Source organism: Sceloporus occidentalis, unplaced genomic scaffold (genome assembly GCF_023333645.1).
Source record: "Sceloporus occidentalis isolate IW3139 unplaced genomic scaffold, rSceOcc1.0.p SCAF_68, whole genome shotgun sequence".
NCBI lineage: Eukaryota > Metazoa > Chordata > Lepidosauria > Squamata > Phrynosomatidae > Sceloporus > Sceloporus occidentalis.
In genome coordinates this window covers 2,674,951-2,698,417 of record NW_028317048.1, presented here as the reverse complement: position 1 = coordinate 2,698,417, position 23,467 = coordinate 2,674,951, and the positions used below count along the sequence as shown (strand labels likewise).

The window sequence follows — 23,467 nt, the reverse complement described above, 5'->3', positions numbered from 1 at the left end:
ATACGAGCCACAAAGGGAATGGGCTGTTGCGTTGGAAAACATGGCATGCAGCATACATTTAAGGCGAAAGTATTATGATTATTTTCTTGATGCGGACCTGTCACTTTCCCAAACCCTACATTTTATAGTTTATTAGCATAAATGGGCCAGCGTAACTTAATTTACAAAATTAAAGTGAGCTATAGAGGACCAAAAGGGCAAACTTCTCCAGTAAAATGCTGAGCTTGCCCTGCATTATGCACAAGTCATACATTACTCAGGACCAGCCAAGCTTCTCCTGTAAAATAAGCTCAAGGATGAGGGCCCTTCCTAATGTATAATGAAGTCAAGGGCTGAAACACAACTCTCCGTTTGGCAGAAACTAATTGGTTCTTAAAATCTCTAAATGGGGGGGGGGGGAAGAGATCAGGTTCGGAGGCTAATTAATAGGCTACTTGTGGCAGAAGTCTCACTGCCCCTAGGGTCCCTTATTTCTAAACTAAATATCGCCAACAAAACAATTGCGGCAATTAAAAAAGAAATAGCTTTTTCTTAAAACAATTGCTATTATTCACCATTGTTTTGACCATTAGGTTTTATTGAGTGTAAATCCCTGCGTTTGTGAGCACTGATTATAACCGCTTTGTATAACTGTAAGTCCTCCTCTTTCTGTATCTGTATATTTAACAGTTTGAGATAAGGAGACAAGAACCTTTTCACCTATAATTACTGTTTTGTAGCCACAAAGCTAGTTTATTTTTTCTTCTTTGTTGGCAGGTAGCAGACAGGATGGTAGAAAATACAAAGACTCTTCCACACAGACCAGTGTAGGTATGTGAATGAACATAAATATTATTCATACATACGCTTGCCATTCATTGGTGATGTTCTAGAAGGAGATAATCAGGATTTTTCATGGCTCTGTTTGATACAATGTGTGTTTACGTACATTTAAGAATATTCAAATTTCTAGGTAATATTCTCATTTAGAAAATAGCTGTTCATGCGCTTCCCATTTTTTGCTGTTGGGGTTTTTTCAGGGCCACATATCTTGATACCTACAAGACAAGGGACTTAAAAGGGAACTGATGTAGCTTTAAGCAAAACTGCATTCATTTATTAATAATCTTTCTATCTGTGTACCAAGTTGTTAAATGTAGGAATTGGGAAAAGATTTACAGTGGAAAACAAGGTCATTAATATTTTTGGAGAAAATGGGCTCATTTGGTATGAAAGGGACCACATTGTTTATCCCATTTGCCCCTCATGAAGGAAAACTTTGGGAACTTGTAGAGAGTCCACATAAATTGGGTGAATGTGCGCCAGTGGCAATTACAGTGTAGAAGAAATCCTAAGCGAAATTGCAAATCCTTTTTTTTCTCTTTTGGTATAGTTTTTTTTTTACATATGGTTTAACAAACATATGAGTAGAAATGACAAAAAACACCTGTTTTTGTGTTCTTTGGTATGAAGCCCCCCAGTCTCAAAGAGGTTAACTTCATATAAGACTCTGGCCTGGCCCAGTAATGTTTCCTTTTACTCAGTTTCAGTGAAGTTAATGTAAACTGTTCATACATCCAGTTTGTTTATTATGATCATTAATAATTCATTATTATCATTATTTATTATTATTTTAAACAGCGGAAGCCTGTGCTGACGAGTCATCTCTGGACTTCAGTACCAATAACGTAAGAAGGCCATTATGTGCATTGCATACTTTCTGATAAATACTTTCATTTTTATATTGCACAAATTCAAGAAAAAGTTTATTTCCCTTCTGTGGTGGGAACCAGGGGGTCTACCAGGACATCCCTAGCCGTCATTGCCGCCTGTCTGGATGCAAACGAACACACTTTATTGGGACTGGGTGTAGATTATATAGCCAATATTGCCAGGGACATATAGAGGAAAAAGGAAATAATTAACATAATTAACAACAATGGTGACTACACAACAGAGTTAAAAGAATTATGAATCAACACTTAAACGTAGACTGGACAGTAAGTTGTTCTTTATACACTTAGAAATGGAAACGAAAGGGTGAAAGTACAGAATATTAAAATCGCAGTCCTAATAATCCTAAAATTGGAGACCAGCATCTGTCACACCTCAATATTATTAAAATGGCCATTTGTCTAAAATAAAATACAAATTCACAACCACTAACTTTTATACCTTTAAAATGCTAGAGACCTAAAGGGGAAAGGAAATAAAAAAATAATAAGAGAAACTGAATTCATTAAACATAAGTAGTTCCCTAACCCTATAAATTCATAAGTTTATAAATTCATGCCAGGGTGATATCTATAGAACAAATTAAATTATCATGAGAGAATACAAAGATACACTAGATCCAAAATCTTAGACAGATAAACAGGATGTGATATATATGTATATTTACTAATACATTGATCATCAACAGTATATATAACAAGCACGTGCACTTATACATACACACACATATACATGCATGCGCATAAAGTCACAACATAATTTAATTCCTTGAGAAAAAGTGTGTCATTGAATTATTCGTTTAACCCCTTTAAGCTGCAGCCAGCACTAGGTATGTGTGTGACTGTGTGTGTGTTTAATATCTGGTAATAGAGGGGTTAATTCTCTGAATCTGCTCATGTCTGGTAATAGAGGGGTTAATTATCCGAATCTGCTCATGCATTGCCAGCTGCATTAATATGAAGCCTTTCCCTTGATTGGTGGTAGGTGACAAATAACAAATAATGGAACAAACTTTTTGTTATATAAAATATAACATGACCGGTAAAATGTGTTTTTTTGTTCTTCTAGGTTAACCTCCTTGTTCAGTACAAGACAATTAAATCACAGATTTTCAACCTAGGAGCTAGCGGAATAGAAAATGGTCGGTACATATTATTTAACAATATCATTTAAAAAAAATAGCTAATAAATAATATTTTGTAAAAAAAATGCAAATGGTTACACACTACATTTTCTGTAAAATGGGTGGTAAGCTAATTTATTGTGCTAATGAGGAACTGTGTTGGGGGAGTGGCTTCTTGGGGCGAGGCTAGCCTCAGACAGCCTTTAATGGGTGTGGGTGTGGCCAAAGGTATATGCACCTTCTTCCCCTAAGTCTGTCATCAGTTCTATAATGAGTAAGAAAGTGTTTATAATACATAAAGCGGGAAGCCAGTAGGGTATGGTTATTTTGTTTCATGTCAATAAGTGTCAGCCTCTTGTCAATATAGTGAAAGGAATAAATAAAATAAGGAAGTATATCTGTGTATTTTGCCCCCTATGAAAAGGCCCACCCCATACTTCTGTTTACGGTTGGAATTAGAAGCTGTTTAGTGGCCATGTCTGTTATCATGTGTTTGAAACAAACCTGTCAACCACTGCATTTAATAATAATTTAAAAAAAATAACCTACAGATGTTTCAATAGTGTTTTTGTCTTTGATTAAAAGGTGCGTATAAAAAATTCTGGAACGTGTGCCGACAAAACAACTGCCTAAAATTCTTGCTAGCAAATATAAGTTGCTCAATGAAAATTATTGTCAAAAAGATTGAGAGTGGACAGGCTAAGGAACAAGGTATGTGACTTCCATTTCTTTAACCTCAAGGCACCAAACCTCACTGACAACAGGCATGATGGCCCACCAGGGCTGGACATGTGTTACGATTGCAAAAATCTTGTATCACATTACCTGATGTGCTATAAATGCCCAAGTGTAATCAAATCTGTGAGTGAAAAAGTTGGGGCATGTGCTGAACTGGGCAAGGGTGTCAATGAGCCCTTCCCCTCTGCTACATCACCCCCACTAACATGACACTCTAGACGCAAGCCAATACTGCCTAGTGGGTAAACATCAACAATAATGCTAGGTTTCATGAGAACAAAGGAGTACCTAGAAACCACGGGCCCCGGTGCGAAAAATTGCCCTGTGTCCCCCAACTTCAACAGCTGGTCTGTGCCATCATTGCCCCCTCAACTGGTCTGTGCTTTTTTGCCCCTTGCCCCTGTGACAGGGCCAGGCTAGCTGGCTCATGTGTCATATGAAGTTTAGCCGGGTCACGGAGCACTTTAAAAAAAAAAAAAAGATTATAAAAAAAAATCCTTGAAGGCTGGAGCTGAAGCCACATCAGTCTCTGGGCTGGTTACACGATAATACACAATATAAAATATTACCGGGTCATGGTATACGGAACCGGACAGAAAAGTGCTCCGGGCTAAACTTCATATGACACATGAGCCAGCTAGCCTGGCCCTGTCACAGCCCCCCCTTCCAACATACAACATATAGAAACATACATACTCCTACTCCTAACACACTCCATCTCACCTCCATGCTTACACATCCATGCTCTCACACACACAATTACACTCTCATCGCTCCTGCAACTTTCCCTCTGGCTGCTCACGCACACTCTGCGAGCAGCCTCGGTTTCACTGCGGGGTCACTTGACATCACATGACCCCGATACGTTCCTGTCTCCCTGTACAGGTTCAAAATAGTTTTGAAAGGGCCCTTCTGACCTGGATCGGTGCTTTACATAAAACTAAAAGAAAACAACCTATCTTTGCAGATTATGAACAGGCATTCGCATTCCTTCTGGGCAGCAAATGTCTGGAGGATGTCGTGTCAAAAGAAACACAAGGTAAAGTATATACAACGGCCCCCGTACAACATTGTCTCTAACGCCGTCCACAGTTCAGCTTTCAGGATCACCATTAAGCCCAGCACGTTCAACCAGTCATGCCATCTTTCTAATAGATGTAGAAGGGCTCCGTGCAGGTTTTACATGTAAGTCTACCTGAAAAGAAGCAAAAAATTTGACCTATTCCAAAACTAGACACATCCTTAAAAAAGGATGTATTGGCACATTTGTCAAGGGTTTGTTCAAGAATACAGCTATATATTTGTATTTTAATAGTACCCCAAAAAGTTTAAAGATGCTGCTAGAGTCCAGACTCCAATGGTTATTCACTAAAGAGTTTTCTGGGTAAATTATGAAAGGCCAACACTAGCACATTTTTGCACCAGATTTAAAAATATCTATAACCTAGTCCTGATTGCACAATATCAACTAAAACATGAACCCCTTACGGTCAGGTTAAAAATAATACACCTGGGCTTGAGACCCAGGGGTACACTCTGTCTCTAGCTCACGAGAGGTGCACATACAAGCATCTCTTATCATCCGACTGTGCTTTTGATTGGCTGTGGAAGAGATTACTTAAGTGTGTGGGATCTGCTGTAGACTCACTGCTCGGGTCATAGAGCAGTCTCAACAGCAGTGCCCCATTTGTGGCATTAACGAGGATGTGGGAGCATTTCTAACTAATGACGTACCAGGTACTTCAAGGGTCCTGTAGGGCAAGTTTTTCATGACATGCCTCGTATCCCTAGTAAACCATGCTTTATACAGGGCCATCTAAGCTCTTCCTGGAGCAGAACCTTACTGGGGTCGGTCCTTCATAATGTATAGCAAAGTCAATCAAGGATGTGTAATGATTTGCACAACGTGCATTTGAGCATGTATGTGAATTATGCTTACCGTTAGTTTCAGATAGGACAGTTGGGATCTTGTCAGTGAATAGTGAATTTGCCACATATTCTGCTACAAGTGAGCACTACGCTTGACATAATTTTAGTAGATAAATCCAATCTTCCAGCTACATACTTTAAAGAATCCTTCTGTTTTTGTCAGAAATCCAGGCAAGAATTGAATCTATTGACAAAGAAAAAGAAGAACTGTCCTCAAAAATCATGTTCCTGAAGAATTTACTTTCTTGACCTGAAAAATCTGCATTTATTCTGAACAGAAATTACAGAATTGCTTTCAGTAAATCTTTATTAATTTACAAAATATATATATATATTTTTTTTTAAATAGAAATACATGTATGCCTTCTTACTTCATATGCTTCTTTGTCAGGCATTTTAAAGGTATTAAAACATTAAAATTTTTGCAAAGAAGTGTAAAGAACATTTTTATTATGTAAAAATTGACTACCATTTTCTATATCTGTTAGAATTTTGAAGCCAGTCAGTTAAATTTACCCCCCATCATGCCATATATGTCTGAAAACTAGACCCCCACAGCGCTAATTTTTAGGACCTGGCCTTAAAAATAAAAATTTTTAAATTTTTTGGTTCTCCTAATGGTGGCATTACTTGAGAATGTAAACACGTATGTGCTCCATGGCCCATTTGGCTGACAAGGAGCATTTGACAATTGCCAAAAGAATCATAATGAATGTCATACATTGTATATTTTAGTTTAATGAGATGTTAAATGTAATACAAAAATAAAATAGACAGAGCTGCACGTTCTGATCTTCTAAACATAATATAAAAATATGCACTTTAATTACATGCAAAGGAAACAGTTACTGCAATGCCTGCCTGGGTATGAATATTCTACCACTGGGAGAATAATGAGTGGTTGTAAACCACCATTTTACTCCAGTATCAAAATCATGCATTCCATGCAGCAGAAAAATGTAAATATTCAAAACTGTACAACGTTTTTTGGACAAAGGACTAGTTTCTCTGATTTTAGTTTACTAGTTGGCTGGAAACTTAAGCCAACGAGAGCCTGTGTGTGGTGATCTGGAGCTACAGCAGCATCTTCTCACACACACTTCCAATGGCCAAAGACATTAAGACACGGGGAAAAAGACATACAGGAAAAGCCAACAATAGTTAAAATAAGTTTATAAAAATAAAGTCTCTGCCCAGCAGTACTTTGATTTATGCAGGCGCACTATTCAGGAGCATGATCTACTAAAGCACAACTTTACCTTTGTGACTTTGGCACAGGTGAGTTGGGAGGTCTTATCACAAAGTTACATTTGGGTCCCGCACATGGAAAGCTCCTGCAAAATTAGCGTCTAATTTAACCACTTCACAACCAGCAAACGGTGCATGCAGTTATAAACGCTGGGCCTTAAAGACTATATTATAGTATGGAATGTCTTTGCCTGGTTGACACCAGCACTAAGGCACCGCCACAGATTTACATATGCATGGAATGTTAGTGGCCCATGGAAAAGTTGGCAAGACCTTCAAACAATTTACATAAAAAAAATATTGCCAACATGAAACTACATATAAAACTGGCAAATTGGATTTCCTACATTACATACAAAGTTGGACAGAAAATAGATCAATACTGTTTTTTTTTTTTTTATTCTCTGAACTGCTCAGTTCACGGCTGATGCAGAACTCAATTTTAGACAGACCTATACATTGGTCCAGTGTTACACACAATCACAACATGATTTCACATTCGGTATATTAAGTGCTTCACATTTTCCATACATCGATGCGGGTCTGGCAGTGCAAAACATTTCTCCCCCTCTGTTGCAGTATGGAGCTCAGTGGTGAATCAAAGAAAAGTCCAAAAAGGAATGTGTCAGTTCTTAAAACCCCCACTTCTACCGGCTTTCACTATAAAGTCCTTGAGCAGTATCCCATCCATTTGCCAGAATGACTGAGTCTGTGTAACTCCGGTCAAATGATTGACACAAAACTTGAAGCAGAATTCTTCTAATTCCTGCAAAGAGAAAGGGGTTAAACAGATGTACACATACCTTTAAGGCATCAGAAACTATTGCCTAGGTTTAATTTCTGAACAAGGTGAAATTGTACTGAAAGACTGGGACATTTTCATCAGGTGAAGACCCCAAAAGACAAAACCACTGCCTTTAATAGATGGCATTTTTTGTTGTGAGGTTGGAGTCCTTAACTAAGCTCACATGAATCTCATAACACACACACACAATTACATTTTTATTTATAAAATAGCAGTGGGACGCATCTGACCCATATCCAAAAAGATTACCTCTGCCTCATACCGGACTGCAGCAGAGAGCAACAGGAATGCATTATCAACGGTTATCCCCCTTTTGATAATATGCTGACAGAGCTTCTTTAATCTAGTTTCACAGTAAGATGTGGCAAGATCCAGGAGTCCTAGGTATTAAACAATAAAATTTCACATGACAATATAACATCCATTAAAACACAAAAACCAAAAGCAAACAAAAGGCACACAAAAAAGTAAGAACACAATGACTAGTTCATCAACATAGTATATTCTATAATGTGTATGAAAAGCTATTAAAAACGCAGTTTAAAGTGATTTCTCAGCATATGCCTCTAGTCAACCCAGGCAATCCTTTTTAAATTGTGTTTTAATGGTAAATTATTTTATCTCAAGGACGTTTCTAAGAAATGACCAAGGACTAAGTAAGGTTTCAGTCTTTATAGCAGGGGAAAACAGACAGACCAGATGGGCCAAACAACCACCAGCAGAAACATAACCATGCATGTGCTGATAAGAGATGGCTGCCAACATGCAACATTTCCAATTCAAGCTTATTTCAAGAAGCGCTTCCTCCATCTTCTGTTTGTACGCCACCTTCTTCAAAATTATATATACACACACACACACTATCTCCTTTTCCTATTGTTCCGTTCTCATTTGTCCTTTTGTCATAGCAATGATATCCCTTTCCTTCCATTATTTCCTCCGCGTAACAGCTTCCAGCTATTGCTACACTTCCCGCCGTACGCCAAGATGTTTGGGGCATATTTTTTCTAATGTCCGTTGCATTAGCAAACAGCGTTGTCTGCAGTTTTACAGGGGGGTTATCCTATCCCATTTCACTTAGACTGCATTAATCCCTTATTACTTTACAGTTGAGGACACAAGGGTTTTTTGTTTTTTTTTTTGTCCAGAAGTATGTTTTCAGAAGAAAGAGCCTCTTATTTATATATACACACTATAGTCAAAATATTAGTTTCCTCATCTCGGAAACACATTGTATGCCCTGTTCCTTAACCTATTTTAGTAATTGCAGGTCAAAGATTAAGATATTCATATTTAAAATTTTTCTTAACCTCTAGTACGTAAAAAAAAATAAAAAAATAAAAAATAAGACGTGTCCGAATCCTTGATAGCAGCCCCATACTTTAGAACAATAAAGTACATAACAAAGTTACCCAAGGAGTTTCACTAGGTTCATTTTTATACTTTGAAACAATTTGCAATGAACATTTTCAAGCTTGGCGTTTTCATCAGAAACTCATCCACAAAATTTTTGGCGGAGTGGTATAAACCAGCGAAATTTGAATTAATATTAAAGGAAATACCGTATTTCCCCATGTATAAGACGCACCTTTTTTGGAAAAATTTGGGGTCTAAAAACTGGGTGCATCTTATACAGTGGTTGTAGATTGCAGTTACTACTTCCCAGTCCCTCCCTGCAGTCACAGTACAGATTGGCCCCGCCCCTTTCCTTATTGCATCCACACTGCTCAGCAACTCATCTAACAGTAAGTATAAAATTAATATTTGGGCTGCTGAAAGTTAGGGGAGGTGGGGTTTAATTTAGGGGCAGTTAATGGATGGGAGTGATGAGGACGAGTATGAATTTTATGATAATACATTTTTTTCCCCAAAATTTATACATGGGGAAATACGGTACTTTTATTAAAAGTCTGTCACGCTGAGTCTTCCTTGAGCCAGCACGTGCCATCCAACAAGTAAAATTAACAAATTTACACAGAAAAAATATTTTTATGCCCGGGCAAACAAACACTAACCCTTACTACCCACCAAACATCCTTGCTACATAAAATGTAATAAAATGATCTCTATAGCCAGATCTTACCTGAAAGAAAACCACATTATCCCACTACTTACACCGGTAGCCATTTCCCCAAAACTGGTCTGGTGATCTGCTCCTTCCAGGAGCATTCAGTTTACTAGATAAATTCCCATACACGTTCTTTCCAACCAAAAGCCGCACAGCCATTTGATGAGTGTTGTCTTCAGCACAATACCTTGGTTAACTCAAGGAAGCCATACCTATAGCATCTTCTGGTGGCAGGTCCACAACATCTGTGTACAAGTACTGCAAGAAGGCTCTGTATACCGGGTAGGAAAACTGGTCGATTTCTATCACTTCCTTATTGTTTTCATTCCAGTGCGATGAAAACATTGTACGGAAATGCTCACACCTGTCAATTTAAGACCACACTTGCATCAGTAAGACTTGCCGACCATCATGACCCCTCAAGATTCAACATTTAGTGGGCTGGGTTAGTTCTCGCCAAGATTGTAATTTAGAAGTTGAAAAGGAACTTCTATGCTGCTGAGAGCTAAGGCGAATGAGGCATCCGCTTAAAATTGTAAAGTTATAAAAAAAAAAAAACAACCATCCTGGGATCACTACTACCCACAAAAGCCGTACAGTGGGGGAGACAGTACAACCTTCTCTCAGAATTACCTGATCTTCAGCACTGCTTTGTGAACGTGAATATCCTTCCCTTCTACTCGAAATTTCAAGTCTGATGTTTCCTCGCTGTCAAATTCTCTCTTCATCGACTCTGCAACAGTTAAGTAGTCTTCGTGTTCTATAAACAATATGAGGAAACAAAATATGCTGCGTCTATATATAAAACACTCTTACAGTCTATTACATGTGCAAAGCACCAATACTTCAGGGAGACAGCAGACAAAGGTCTCACCTACAGAGAGAACCCTCCATGTTACTGGTGGGCTAGAGAAACAGGCAAATACATCGTCTGTGCAGATGAAATGTGTGAGGCTCGGAGCCAGAACAGCTTGACCCCGACACAGACCCCACATATAAACCTGTCCATTCTGTGACTTGGCAGCGGATGTGTGAGAAGAATGACACGCTGCCACCTCTACCATCCTGAAAGAGGAAAACAAACATTTAATCACACAGCTAATGGAGGAAGACTAGTATAAATCCGGTAACCACTGAACAGCGTGCACCATTTATTTAACCTGGCAGTGCCATGTACGTGTGTACATTCATTCAGCAGAGGAAAAACTAACTGCGGTGTGATCGCAAACGCTGACTTGGCAGAAACACCTTGAAAATGTGATTACACCCCGTTAAAAAGGGGTTGCTCTACTAAACCTTCTGTACGCCATGTTAAAATCCAATTTGGAAATAGATCTTTAATTCTTGTTAACATTCAACTCCTTTCAGATCAGACTAAGTAACAGCAGGTAGCGCACAAACACAGACTGAAAAGATTTGCTTCAAAATATTTTTTTTAAAGGAATACAATCACCATTTTAGCATAAAGTCACAAGTTTAGCTTAGTCCTGTGCTTTGCCTGCCAACAGCTTCCATTAGGTGAACATTGGAGTCTGATCAACTCCCTGTTCTGTAGTCCTCCTCCCGACTAAACCAGTCAGCAATTAGGGAATCCTAGGATCTACCTCATATATAACTTCTAACATAAGACAGCTTCCACAGAGTCATAAAGTAGGTTCAAAATAAATCAATACAGATATACAGATATATCTATCTAATAAAAAGCAGGATCTGTGAAGTTAGAACAGCACCTGTAAAAAAAAATAAAAATTAAAACATCCCAACAAGCGCCTACTAGGCAAAAATGAAAATTTCGTAGAGGCGATTGCCTCCCAAAATATTCAATAGTCACTAAAGCCTACTGGCTGCAGCTCCAATAAATCCACAGATCCCAAAAACCTAAACTCCCTTTTGGCCATCACATACACACTGGGTGTTTTCTTTGACAACATTATACATTTACTCACAGCAAGAACCAAAAGCCGGGCTTCTAACATGAGCAAGATGCTAACAAGGGTTCCCGTCAAGTTAGCAGTCTTGGTGAGGTATACAATACCTTTCATTTGTAGTGACCTTTACAGGAGATAGCTGATTGCTTTTATTCCCAATTCCCAACTGTCCATGGGTGTTTGCTCCCCAGGCGTAAAGCAAGCCTTGGTCAGTTAGAGCCAGCGTATGGGCATAGCCAAAAACCACCTACAGAGAATAAAGTAAGACGGTAGAAGACACAGATTATAACCATTATTTTTCTGATTTTTTTTCATTTATTTTTATTTTTTTTATGTATCAAAACGATACAACAGACCTTGAGCTTCCATTCTAGTTTTATGACACTGTTGTACTGTAGTTCATGGCAAGTATGATGTGATGACCTCACATTCTAAAAACAAACTATAGGAGGTACTTGAGGAAACAAAGTGGTAACATTTTGGAAAGCCAAGTACAGCTATAGTTATTAGACAAGGCATAGCCACAGACTCACTGAGGATAAATGTTTGGTGTGGGTTATTCTAGAAAACATTAACATTGTGAGGACAGTTACCTGCAGGCCACAGAATGCTTACCTGTATCACGCACACCGTCTGCACAAACACCACTTTGCAAGGTGTAAGTTGGTTACCGGTGCTTCCCACTCCCAGCTGACCGGTGCCATTGTAACCCCAGCCATAAACCTGGAAGGGAAACAAAAGATTATTCAACCATGTACCAAAAAGCCCTGTAAAAATACTCATAACATAACAAAAAAAAAAAAAGTCCTAATCCATTTTCTTTATTTGCACCAAAGCTTGCTAGCTCATAAGGTGTTTTTTTTTTTTGGAAAAGCCATATATATTCCATGCTGAATTTTTCCCACTTGCCCCGGCAAAATAAACCTAGCCAACTAGCGATTGCGTAACGGTATCATCGCCCACACAAGGGTATTTCATTCTTGACTAGCCCATAGAAAACCAACATTTTTTTTTTATAACATGTTTCTTGAAGTGCTGTGTGATCTTACCTGCCCATTGTCCGTCAGAGCCATGGAGCAGGCCTGACCCACAGCAATACTCGTTACAACTTTGCTTTGCAAATGGCTGGTTACTTTTCGAGGAATTGCTTGGTTTGCAGTGGTACCCGACCCAACCTGTCCACAGTTATTGTATCCCCATGCAAACACCTAAACAGACAAAAAAGGAGAGAGATGGCAGAGATAAGTTACATTTAGTAATGTGATTAACCTAATATGCAATCTGAAGAATGTTAGCGACGGCTCATCAGACAGGAGGCTTTAGGGTTATATGATAAACCTGACTGCACTGTGCTGCAGGACTGGACTAACGCTAATATTTTTTTTTTTTTTATCATTTAAGAAAAAACAGAATGAGCGGACAGAAGAAAAGTCAAATCGATATTTTTGGCAAGATAGGATGTTTTTGCAAACACAATGGTCCACAGCAGGATAGATATTCCTTGTGGAGAAAACAAAAACAGCTAATTATTTAAGTAGAAAAATGATAATATATGTGACTGGGCCAGGTTACAGTAACATCATCACATACAAATGTTTAGACTGACAGCACACGTGTCCGTTTGCCGATTGTTTTCTCATCCGGTTCTTGATGCATAGTGACGGGTCCTGCATAATGTGAAGAGATTTTTCACCTCCCCAAATTTAAATAATCACAAAGTGCATTGTGCAGAAGAAGATCAAAGGGGTTGGTCCAAAACGATGTTTTATTGAATAAAAACGCCTTAGAATAGAGCGAGGTGGTCAGAACTTGCACCAGCCTTACCTCTCCTTCAGATGTTAGAGCCATGGAATGATGGGAGCCACAGGCAACCTCTATCACTTTCTTTGATAACAATTCAACACAGATATGGATGGGAGCAGTACCCTGAGTTGTATTGCCATTCCCAAGTTGGCTATAACCATTATGGCCCCAAGCAAACACTTCTCCATCTGTATAAATGATACAAAGTAAGAGGCTTAGATGGATGAGAGCATGCGCACACTTTTTAAAAAAAAAATAAAAATCAAAAGACACTGTACCTTTATTACTGTCATAGAAAGAACCAAAATCTAACACAAGAAAGGTGCCATAAGAAGACCAAGGTCAAAAAAAACGCACGGCTTGTCTTTGTACAAACATTTAAATGTTTAGTGTGAAATTGCACATTCACGTTTATTTTCATTGTCCCTCTGTAGTAATAGTGGTACACAAACACCTTCTCTATCTCTATCATGTATCTATATCATGGTGAATGTATGGAAATTCTCCTATGAGGCTGCGCATATATTTTATAAATATTAATTTGTGGCCTACAGAAATGGTGCTACCTTTAGGGAGAATTTAGGGGGATGTTGGATTATGAACTAGTATTGAGGAAAAAAAAATAAAAATCAAATAGGAGTATCTAAGAGCACATTCTTTAAAGATAAGAGGAATGTTTGGTTCAGAAAGGGTCTTCAAAGCAAGTTCTCACAACTCCATAGAGAAATGGGTCTCCATCCATGAGAAACTTTCTCAAAAAACCCCCCCAAAAAATAAAAAAAAAACCTGTCTTCCTTGCATAATAACTGATGGACGGGGTCTATATATCCTGTATGATCTATAACCTTCTCCATTAGAATGGAGACCAACCTCTCCTAAGCCAGATTGGGGTCATCACTGTTGCTGTAGCTTGTTGCATCCAGGTTTTCTGAAGGGATGGTGAAATTGGCAGCAATGACACAATGTTCATAATTCCTCAGCTGTAAATTCTGTGTCAGTTTTGGAAGCGAGGGGCTGCTTGTGCCCCTTAATACTACAGTAGTGACCATTCTATATTCCCGTCCAACCTAAGCTTCAGTGTCCATCTTTAAATTACATGGACACGTGACTGAGTACTTGTCAGGTAGTTAAAAGCTCCCTGTAACATAAGGTTTGAGTTACACCTTCCAAACATCCCTTGTAAACCTGACCTTTAATTGCTGTACCATACCTCAGACTTGCATCAGCAATAAGAACGATCCATGGATTTTTATTCCATAATATGCCCTTTTCCATGTCCTTTGTTGCACCACTGTAAGGCTTCAACTTTGGTATGAGATTTGATTGTTTAAGTCAATTTCTAATATGTTTAACTGTTTCAGTATAGCCATCTGTAAAAGGCGCATAATGAATATTGCCGAGAACTGTTTCTACTTAAAGTAAACAAAGCACATCCAAATGATGTCCTTTTTACCGATTGTAGAAGATATGGATATTTCTTGTAGGGAAAGTTGTGTGCAAATGTTAGAATACCTTTGGCCAAAATCATGACATGTAACTTTGTTTACTTCCAAGCCTATGCAGAAATTGAGTGTTCTTTAATATCCACACATCTGCCCTATTTGTATCAAGGATCAAATTTGTGCACGTTGTTCTTGTGAACGCCGAAACGGTAGCAAAACTCCAAAAAGGGGACCCTCAAAAGCCTGCCTTTTAGACAAACCTTGGAGACCTGGAAGAAAATTAACAGGATGGAGTTCAGGAAGGAGACACTAGGGAAGGGGAATGGTAGGGGTTTTTTGTTGTTTCTTTGAGAGGGCGTCCTGTTGCACATTATACTTTGGGCATTCATCTCACTTCTATTTCTATTCTGTATTTCTGCATCTGTGATAAGACACAGAACATAGATTACAAAAGATGGGGCAATAGCGCATACATGATTCCCACAGGAAGTAGCCCGAGTGGGCATGCATGTGTCGCAGCTAGGCAGTTGTGGGCTAATGCCCCAGGCATATACACAATTTCACCATGTAGTAGATCCCATCATCAGCACTTTTGGATAAGTCCACCTTAACACCCAAACCTAATGCACTGCAGTTTAAGTCTTCTTTGAGGGACACTGCAAGATGCCTTACTGATATCTAGATACACATATGTTAGATGCACTGCTCTATTTGCATATTTTAGCCACCCAATCAAAAAAAAACAGACCTCCCCACATTATCACATTGTTCCTGAAAGCCTTTTAGAAGATATGTATCCATCGTTTCCTTTAACATGGTTTTCATTTATTCCCTCACTGCTGTCATTAGACTTACAGGAATGAAGTTGGTCAAAACAGCTCTAACTTTATCTCTCCTAGAAACTAGTTTGTCATTTACATATCTTCCATCATTTGTCTAAAGAACGAATAGTTTCTCCACTTCCCCCATTTTTCTCCTGTGTGTATGTTGGTGCATCTAATGATGCATTTTGCCTCTTTAAAGCCTAGCTTTTTAATGCTTACCTTCCTCATTTTAAGATACTTAACTCATATACACAAGCACCTCTGCGTATTACAACATTGGCTCCCTGTGTTTTTTAGCCAATGATGAGTTAAATGCAACTGTTGCTTTTTGTAAAACGTTTTTCCAAATAACCCAATTTCTTATGATCAAAAAAAACAAACAAAAAAAAAAAAAAACACCTTTCAAATATTAGCAAACTCATTAATGAATGATCACTGGAGCCCAGGCGCTCTTTCTGGCTCTGAGAGGCACCCCTAAAAAAATATTGGTTGAAGCAGCTACTTGTTTTTTTTAATCTGCCTGAAGTGGGCTCCAAAAAAAAAAAAAACAACAAAAAAAACACATTAAAAAGGGAAGCACACACAATTAGAGCATATATATTACCTAAATGGACTTATTTCAAATGTTACCGCTAACAATACCTAAAGTATGGCTTAGTATGATACAGACAGCCTTTAATAAGTTTATTTGACAAGGTAAGAAGCCAAGATTGGGACCGACACTCCTATCTAGGAAAGTAAATGACAGGGGCCTTGGAGTACCAAATATAAAGGAATATCAAGAGGCCTGTATGGTAGCACATGCGATGGCGGCCCAGATCAATGATATAAAAGAAGAAATTTGGTACCGAACTGAGGAAATAGCACTAGGCCTGGAAGGGCTTGCAGTATTACCATGGTCCATCAGAGAGGTAGGAAGAAACTGCAAGGCGGTAACTGAATCTTTGGTTATAAAAGATATTCTGGGGGTATGGAAAAGGGTCATGAAGATGTTAGCCCTTTATAATGGAATAGCAGATTTCCTCCCCCTCGATGTAATAGAGCTCAGCATAGAAGATATTAAACTACAGACATGGAAACAGGTTGGAATTCTAACCATTCAGGATCTTTGTTTTGAAGGGAAATTTAAATCTTTTTCCCAGTTACAGGAGGAATATCCACTCCCTTCCAAGGAGTTATTTTCTTACCTAAGAATTACAGTGTTTCTTTCGAAATACGATATACCGTATTGGCTCGGATATAGGCCGCACCCTTAAAGTTAGGTGCTTTTTTAAGGAAAATTTTTTCTTAGTTAAAAAAAAAAGTAGAATAGATATGCTGCCACTCTGCCCCCCCAGATATGTCACCACTCTGCCCTCCACCCGATATATACTGTCACTCTGCCCTCCACCCGATATATACTCCCACTCGCGCCCCCCCCCGATTTACCAAAGCAGCCTCCCATGTGTCTTGCGGGGCCGCCAGGGGACACCTACGCAATACGCGTAGACAACTTCCGGTGCCGGCACGGGAGAATGTCCAAGCGCATCGTGCAGACGTTCACTGGCTGCGGCGATGCACGTAAACTACTTCCGCTGCCGGCATGTCTGCACGATGTGCTTTAACAATCTCCCTTGCCGGGACTCCCCTCGTGGGAATTCCTGCAAGGGAGATTGTTAAAGCACATCGAGCAGACGGGCCGGCAGCGGAGGTCGTTTACGTGCATCGCCGCTGCCGGGGAACGTCTGCACGATGCGCTTAGACAACCTCCCGTGCCGGCACTCCCCCCGTGGGAAGTGCTGGCAGGGGAGGCTGTCTCAGCGTATCAGAGAGTAGGATACGGGTCCCCTGCACCGCTGCGTGGATCTGTATCCTAACCCTGCTGCCTGGCGCCCGGAACTGCATGTCTCGGGCACAAGACCCCAAATATAGGCCGCACCCCCCACTTTAAAGACTTAAAGTGGGGGGGAAAAGTGCAGCCTATATTCGGGCCAATACGGTATTAAATAATGGAGAAAAATGGAAACAACTTAAATCTATATATAACATGACAAACACTAAGGGAATGATCTCTAAGTGCCTAAACTTAATTAAAATTAATCATGAACATACGTCAGTGAGGGCTATTAAGATTTGGGAGAAGGAATTGAATAGGACTATACCCTGGCGCATCTGGAAAAGTACATTACGATTAGTTAATAGTGTGGTACACTGCCTAAATTTAAGAGAAATTTTTTTTAAAATCTGTTATAGGTGGTACCTTGTGCATTGAAGCCCACTGTTGGAGGTGTGGAAAAGATAAAGGTAGTCTTATACATATCTGGTGGACATGTTATACAGTGGCTCTCTGGAAAGACGTCCTCTGCCAGATTGAAAAAATTGATATAAAGCTCCCATTTAAAGCAGACCGTTTCCTTCTCCACTTGGACTGGCCAAAAGTCTCAAATACATATAGTAGTCTAATGACCCATATCCTTCTTTCTACCAAATTATTAATAGCAAAAAATTGGAAAAGTAAAAAAAAAAAAATGCCTAAGTGGGAAGAGATAAGGCTTACTACAATATACCATTGCAAAATGGAATTGGGCGCTATCATTTTAAATGGGTATAGTATACCTAAATCCAAAAAATCATATCTTTTAGAAGCTTAAGTATGTGCAGCTTGGGGTTATCCTACTTTTTTACTGCATCTCAATGTCTTTTTTGTTTATGTTGTGTGTTGATATATTATAGAGTAATGTTTTAAACTCTAGACTTATGTCAAATTCTCTGTCTAAATTCTATTTCTAATAGGGGTAAACAGGATTAAAACTGATAATAACATCTAAGGAAAAGGTTAAAGTTCGAGAAGTAACTTTGCTTACGCTAAATAAATACACTGATACTAAGAATTAAAAAAATAAAATAAAAAAGGGAAGAACACATGTCATCAAGTATTCCCCTGTGACGCCTCACCTTCAGTGCAGGCAAGTACGTGCGGCCCGCTGCCGTAACTAAGGCCAACAAGCTTCCTGCCACACAAAGCATCGAGCCTCCTCGGGATGATCGTGCTTTGGTTGTCTCCAGTTCCTAGGCAGTTGCTACAATTCAGTCCAAATGCAAAGACCTGCAAAAAGACAAAACAAACATGCGCCACAGTTAAAGATGAATCCTAATACAAAGTCATTGTGCATTTCAAAGATAAACTATACAAAATCTTATTTCACTACAAATAGAAAGCACTCTTATTTCGTATTTTCTTTCTTCTATGTGTGGAAAATTATAAGTGGAACATAGCATTTTACTGAAGAAATGGCTTTGTTGTATTTTACTTTATGAAGTGTTTATTTGTGCAGACAATTTCATTTTTATTTTAAAGTGTGCACACATGAGCCTTAAGTCATAACGGCACAAGACTTTACAAGATTCTACAGCAGAATCTATTGCCTTAGCCTTCAGCTATAATGGTAAAAGGGAATATAATAAACAATTACAGCCTAGGCTCAAAGTATTAAACCATCTAGATGCATTGTTAAAATAACTGTAAAAAATTAACGAGACTAATAGGCAATTAACCTCTTAAACAGCAGGGCTATTCTAGATCTACGGGACCAAAGGAGATTGTTTTTGCAATGTATTTGGTTTAACTAAATTCCCTGTCATTTAGAGTACGTAAAAATGTATAATTTTATTTTAAACATTTTTAGAAGGGGTAGAAGTCATTTTAAACCATTTACCGAACCCGGGCTTTTTAAACAACAGGACCACAGCATTTTTCATGGTCTCACTATGCCTTTATTCAACAGTTATTCCCTACTCTCGTTTAGCATACACATTTTGGGGGGCAAGGGGGTATGGACAAGTAGGTTTTATTGTATTTTTTATTACTAAAAATAATGTTTAATGACAGTTTTACAGGTATATATATCCTCAGCTAGTACAGCGCTGCGGAATCTGTAGGCGCTTTATAAATGGAGCATAATAAAATAAGTCAGGAAAAATACCAAAACTATATCACTTAACATCCCAGATTTCAACCACCCTATATTTCTATATAACAGTCACTTATTTTCATTTTTCAACTAACCCCAATACTTTTTTGAAACCTTGACACCCGGGGGATCACTGTTTCTTACTGCTCTCTGTTACATTTAGGTGATAACGTTTTTACCGCACCTTGCACTTTATCCTGGGTAACCTATACATTTGCCTTTTTTCTCAGGATAAAGCAAGCTATTCATAGACATCTAGATTAGGGTAAAACCATACATTCTATTATATGGTACAGCAATAAATAGGAGGAAAAAATCCCCCCAAAAACCAATCTGCCCCTATTTCCAGAACTTAATATTTAGCAAATTTATCAAACAGATGTGGTAGGTGAGGCTGCTCACACAAGCAGCTAGAAGGAAGGGTTCGAGTAAGGTAAAGGGGTACGTGTGTGAGAGGGAGTGAGCGTGTCAATGCATGTTAATGGTAAAGGTGCCACTCTAGCGCAGCAGTCTGGGTTAAAGACAGGAGTCGTCGTTTACAAAAGTTAATCAGTCCGTTTTTGATGGAAAAAACTAAAGGCTTTTTTTTTTTTTTCTTTTCTATAGGACAACACTTTTTCTGAGGATTGTATTGCTCAACTTGTTACAGTGTTGAAAAGTTAATTCCACCAATGAATAGAGACGGAATTCTGCCTGCATAAAACACAGTTAACGTACATAGCTGATGAAAAATGACAGTTATTTTGACTACATTATATAAATTTACCGTTCCAACATGCATGGAAAACCGTTGTAACAAAGGGTGAAAAGGTTTAAAATAAAAAAAAAAATAAAAAAAAATAGCAGCAGGTAATTCTAGCAGAATGCTTGGTTGTATAGGGAGAGGTATTAGCAGTAGAAAGAGGGAAGAGCTCATGCCGTTGTACAGAGCACTGGTGAGACCTCACTTGGAGTATTGTGTACAGTACTGGAGACCGGATCTCCAGAAGGATATAGAAATGTTGGAGAACGTGCAGAGAAGGGCTACTAAAATGGTTTATGGATTACAGGATAAACCTTACCAGGACAGGTTAAAGGATCTTAAGATATATAGCCTGGAAAAAAAGACGGGACAGGGGGGAGATGATAGAAACATTTAAATACTTAAAGGGAATCAACAAGGTAAAGGAAGATAGTTTATTTAAAAGGAGAAATACTACCACAACAAGAGGACACAACCATAAACTAGAGGGGCAAAGGTTTAATGGTAACATCAGAAGATATTACTTTACGGAAAGGGTAGTGGACGCATGGAATAGCCTTCCAGCAGAAGTGGTAGATGTTAATACAGTAAAGTCATTTAAGCAAGCATGGGATAGGCATAAGGCCAAGCTAGATATCGGATAAGGGCAAGTACTAAAGGAAAGTACTCAGAGATTGGGCAGCCTGGATGGGCCTACTGGTTCTTATCTGGCGTCACTTTCTATGTTTCTATGTAAAAGGTTGTATTTGTCGTGAATCAGTTTGTTAAATAGAGTTAAACTTTTCACCTATACATTTGGTAGCCAATTAGCTATTGATGCCCCGAAACACCTGTTATGATAGACAAATAAGTACAATTTTTTCCATGAAAACAGACAAGCTCACAGACGTCCGATTCAATTAATTCACAGCCCCGGAGATCCCCAACTGATTGTCGGTTTAACAAAAGGCGTTGGAGGTATGTAGTCTGCTACCCATTAAATATTCAAACTAATTAGCGTAGCACGTGTTCTTTCAGCCTTACCTCGTTATTATGAGTGGTATATATGGCTTCATTAGCAGATATGCCAAAGACACATGCCTGTCGGACGGAGGACAACTCTTGGGCGGAGAGCAAAGCAAATAACGGCCATTTCCCAAAGTCAACCATGTCTTTATTATGGTTTTTACGACGTGCAAATGGTTCGCATACCTGCAGACAACACCAATGAAAAGTTAGGAAAAACAATACAACGGCTCAGTCTCAATTCTCTGAACAGACACTTTGTAGAAGATCTACTGAAGGAAGACTTGATCATCCAGCAAGCAGGTCTGAGCTGGCCCTGTATAATGCATCATTCAATACATATAGATACACTACATGGTGAAGTCAAAGGGCGGAAACAATTCTCCTTCGATGGATAGACCCCACTGACTAACGAACGTCTTGAAGCAGACTTCATTAGCACGGCCATAAAGAATCAGCTCAGTGTGGTGATCGTGCTGTGAAAGTCACCCAAATTATCACAACCAACAACAATGGCAGTCGCTGGGTCTACAATAGAAAGCACATTTATTTGAAGCCACATTACTGTATAAAAGCGCAGTGTTTTATAACCATAGAGAAGATCACTTTTCCCCCCATAGTTCTTCCCCTTTAAAGGGACAATCCGCAAATCGTAATAGTCAAAGTTATAAAACATTACAGATGTTCATGCATTTTGTGTGGTTTTCTATTTTATTTTTTTTTTGTTTCTTTTTTCCAGAATACGATCGTCATTTGTCAAAGTCTGAAAAGAATTGCCAGCAGGTTTTAGTTTCCATTTCTCAAAAAACAAACAAAAAAAAAAAAACAAACAACTTAATTAAGGGACAAGTCAACAACTCAACACACACACACACACACACACACACACACTGTTCACTCTGGTTAGATAACAGCTGCTCTAGTAAAATAAGCGCAAGCTGCTGTGTATGATAAGGGCCGTGTTATGGACACACGTATAGGTAGTGTTGCTTATGTATACTTAACTCTATACATAAACACACAACCTAACACAAAGTATTATGAACAGAAGAGGATGCCGGGGCCCCAGCCCGCTGCCAGGCACAGCTGCAGACAGCAGGCACCGCATTGAGCAGTTGTCACCCACGAATGAATGCCTCCGTTACCAGGCTTCCGGCCGCAGGCACCGTTGTCGCAGCGGCTTCTTCCTCCCCGGTGGGGCTGTCACAGCGAGACTCCGGGTAAGCCCTGCGAGGGGAAGGTCTCTGCGAGCGCAGCGACTGGTTTCCAATACGCTGACGAAAGATGGGCGCCGGGGGAGCAAAAGCCATGTCACGTGATCACCAAAAGGCGGCGCCAAAGGCCTGATTCTGAAAGTGGGAGGGGCTTGTGGAAAGCTGGAGCTGTGAACTTATATACATAGAGGGCTGGACCTGGTCGGCCTGAGACTGGTTATTGGTCAGTGTCTGTTCCCGTTCGTGTGACGTCAGTGGAATGAACCTCTCTACTCAGCGCTGTCACATAAAACCCAGGGTTTGTATACTGGTACTAAGTAGTGATGGGAAGTTCGGATCATTAAAGTGAATCGGATCATTTCGATTCGTTCACTGAAATGATCCGATTCATGATCCGGATCTTCGGATCACTCAGTGTGCCTGCACGGAGTTACTGTTTTCCAGTAACTCCATGCAGGCACACTAACGATTGGCCCCGCCCCTTTCATTATGAATCCTCCCCCCTGCCTCCAGTGATGTCAATGAAGGCAGAGAGTCGTTCAAAGATTCGGATCTTACAGGGATCCGAATCTTACAGTGATCCGGATCACTGTAAGATCCGGATCATTGTAAGATCCGGATCATTGTAAGATTCGGATCATTGTAAGATCCGGATCTTTGAACGACTCTCTGCCTTCATTGGCATTCTAATCATTCAGAGAATGTCACCATACTGTTATAAATAATACATTAATAATCACTGCCCCCAGGATTTACATTCCCCTTTACCTGCAACTGCACCTTAAGCTAACTTTATTAAATTAATTAAATTAACCCTCACCATTAAATTAACCCTAAACACCCCATCAACCATGACTGCCCCTAAAATTAACCCTTAACACCCCATCAACCATGACTGCCCCTAAAATTAACCCTTAACACCCCATTAACCATAA

The 23,467-nt window shown here is 39.3% G+C and overlaps 1 protein-coding gene across 2 annotated transcripts; it reads right to left on the bottom strand.

Moving 5' to 3' along the window:
• Positions 1-7,376: 7,376 nt before the first annotated feature.
• LOC149286509 (RCC1 and BTB domain-containing protein 1-like) lies at positions 7,377-21,462 on the bottom strand. 2 transcript variants are annotated; one of them, XM_089493981.1, is made up of 11 exons: positions 21,337-21,462; positions 18,556-18,706; positions 13,377-13,543; positions 12,602-12,760; positions 12,168-12,275; positions 11,660-11,799; positions 10,499-10,689; positions 10,258-10,384; positions 9,837-9,988; positions 7,803-7,936; positions 7,377-7,544 (listed from the first exon to the last, which is right to left on the bottom strand). In XM_089493981.1, the coding sequence occupies exons 1-11, from the start codon at positions 21,460-21,462 to the stop codon at positions 7,377-7,379; spliced, it is 1,623 nt and encodes a 540-aa protein (XP_089350107.1). The 2 variants fall into 2 exon arrangements, with proteins under 2 accessions (XP_089350107.1, XP_089350108.1); XM_089493982.1 differs by having other exon boundaries at positions 7,377-7,517; positions 7,806-7,936.
• Positions 21,463-23,467: the final 2,005 nt, after the last annotated feature.

What these genes read in the sequence shown, in the direction of transcription:
- LOC149286509 (XM_089493981.1), bottom strand. Translation starts at nt 21,462, where the DNA reads ATGGTTGACTTTGGGAAATGGCCGTTATTTGCTTTGCTCTCCGCCCAA. An exon ending in ATACCACTCATAATAACGAG is followed by an intron (nt 18,707 to 21,336) that starts GTAAGGCTGAAA and finishes GTCTTTTTGCAG; the next exon opens with GTCTTTGCATTTGGACTGAA. An exon ending in CTCTAACATCTGAAGGAGAG is followed by an intron (nt 12,761 to 13,376) that starts GTAAGGCTGGTG and finishes TTGTCTGTTTAG; the next exon opens with GTGTTTGCATGGGGATACAA.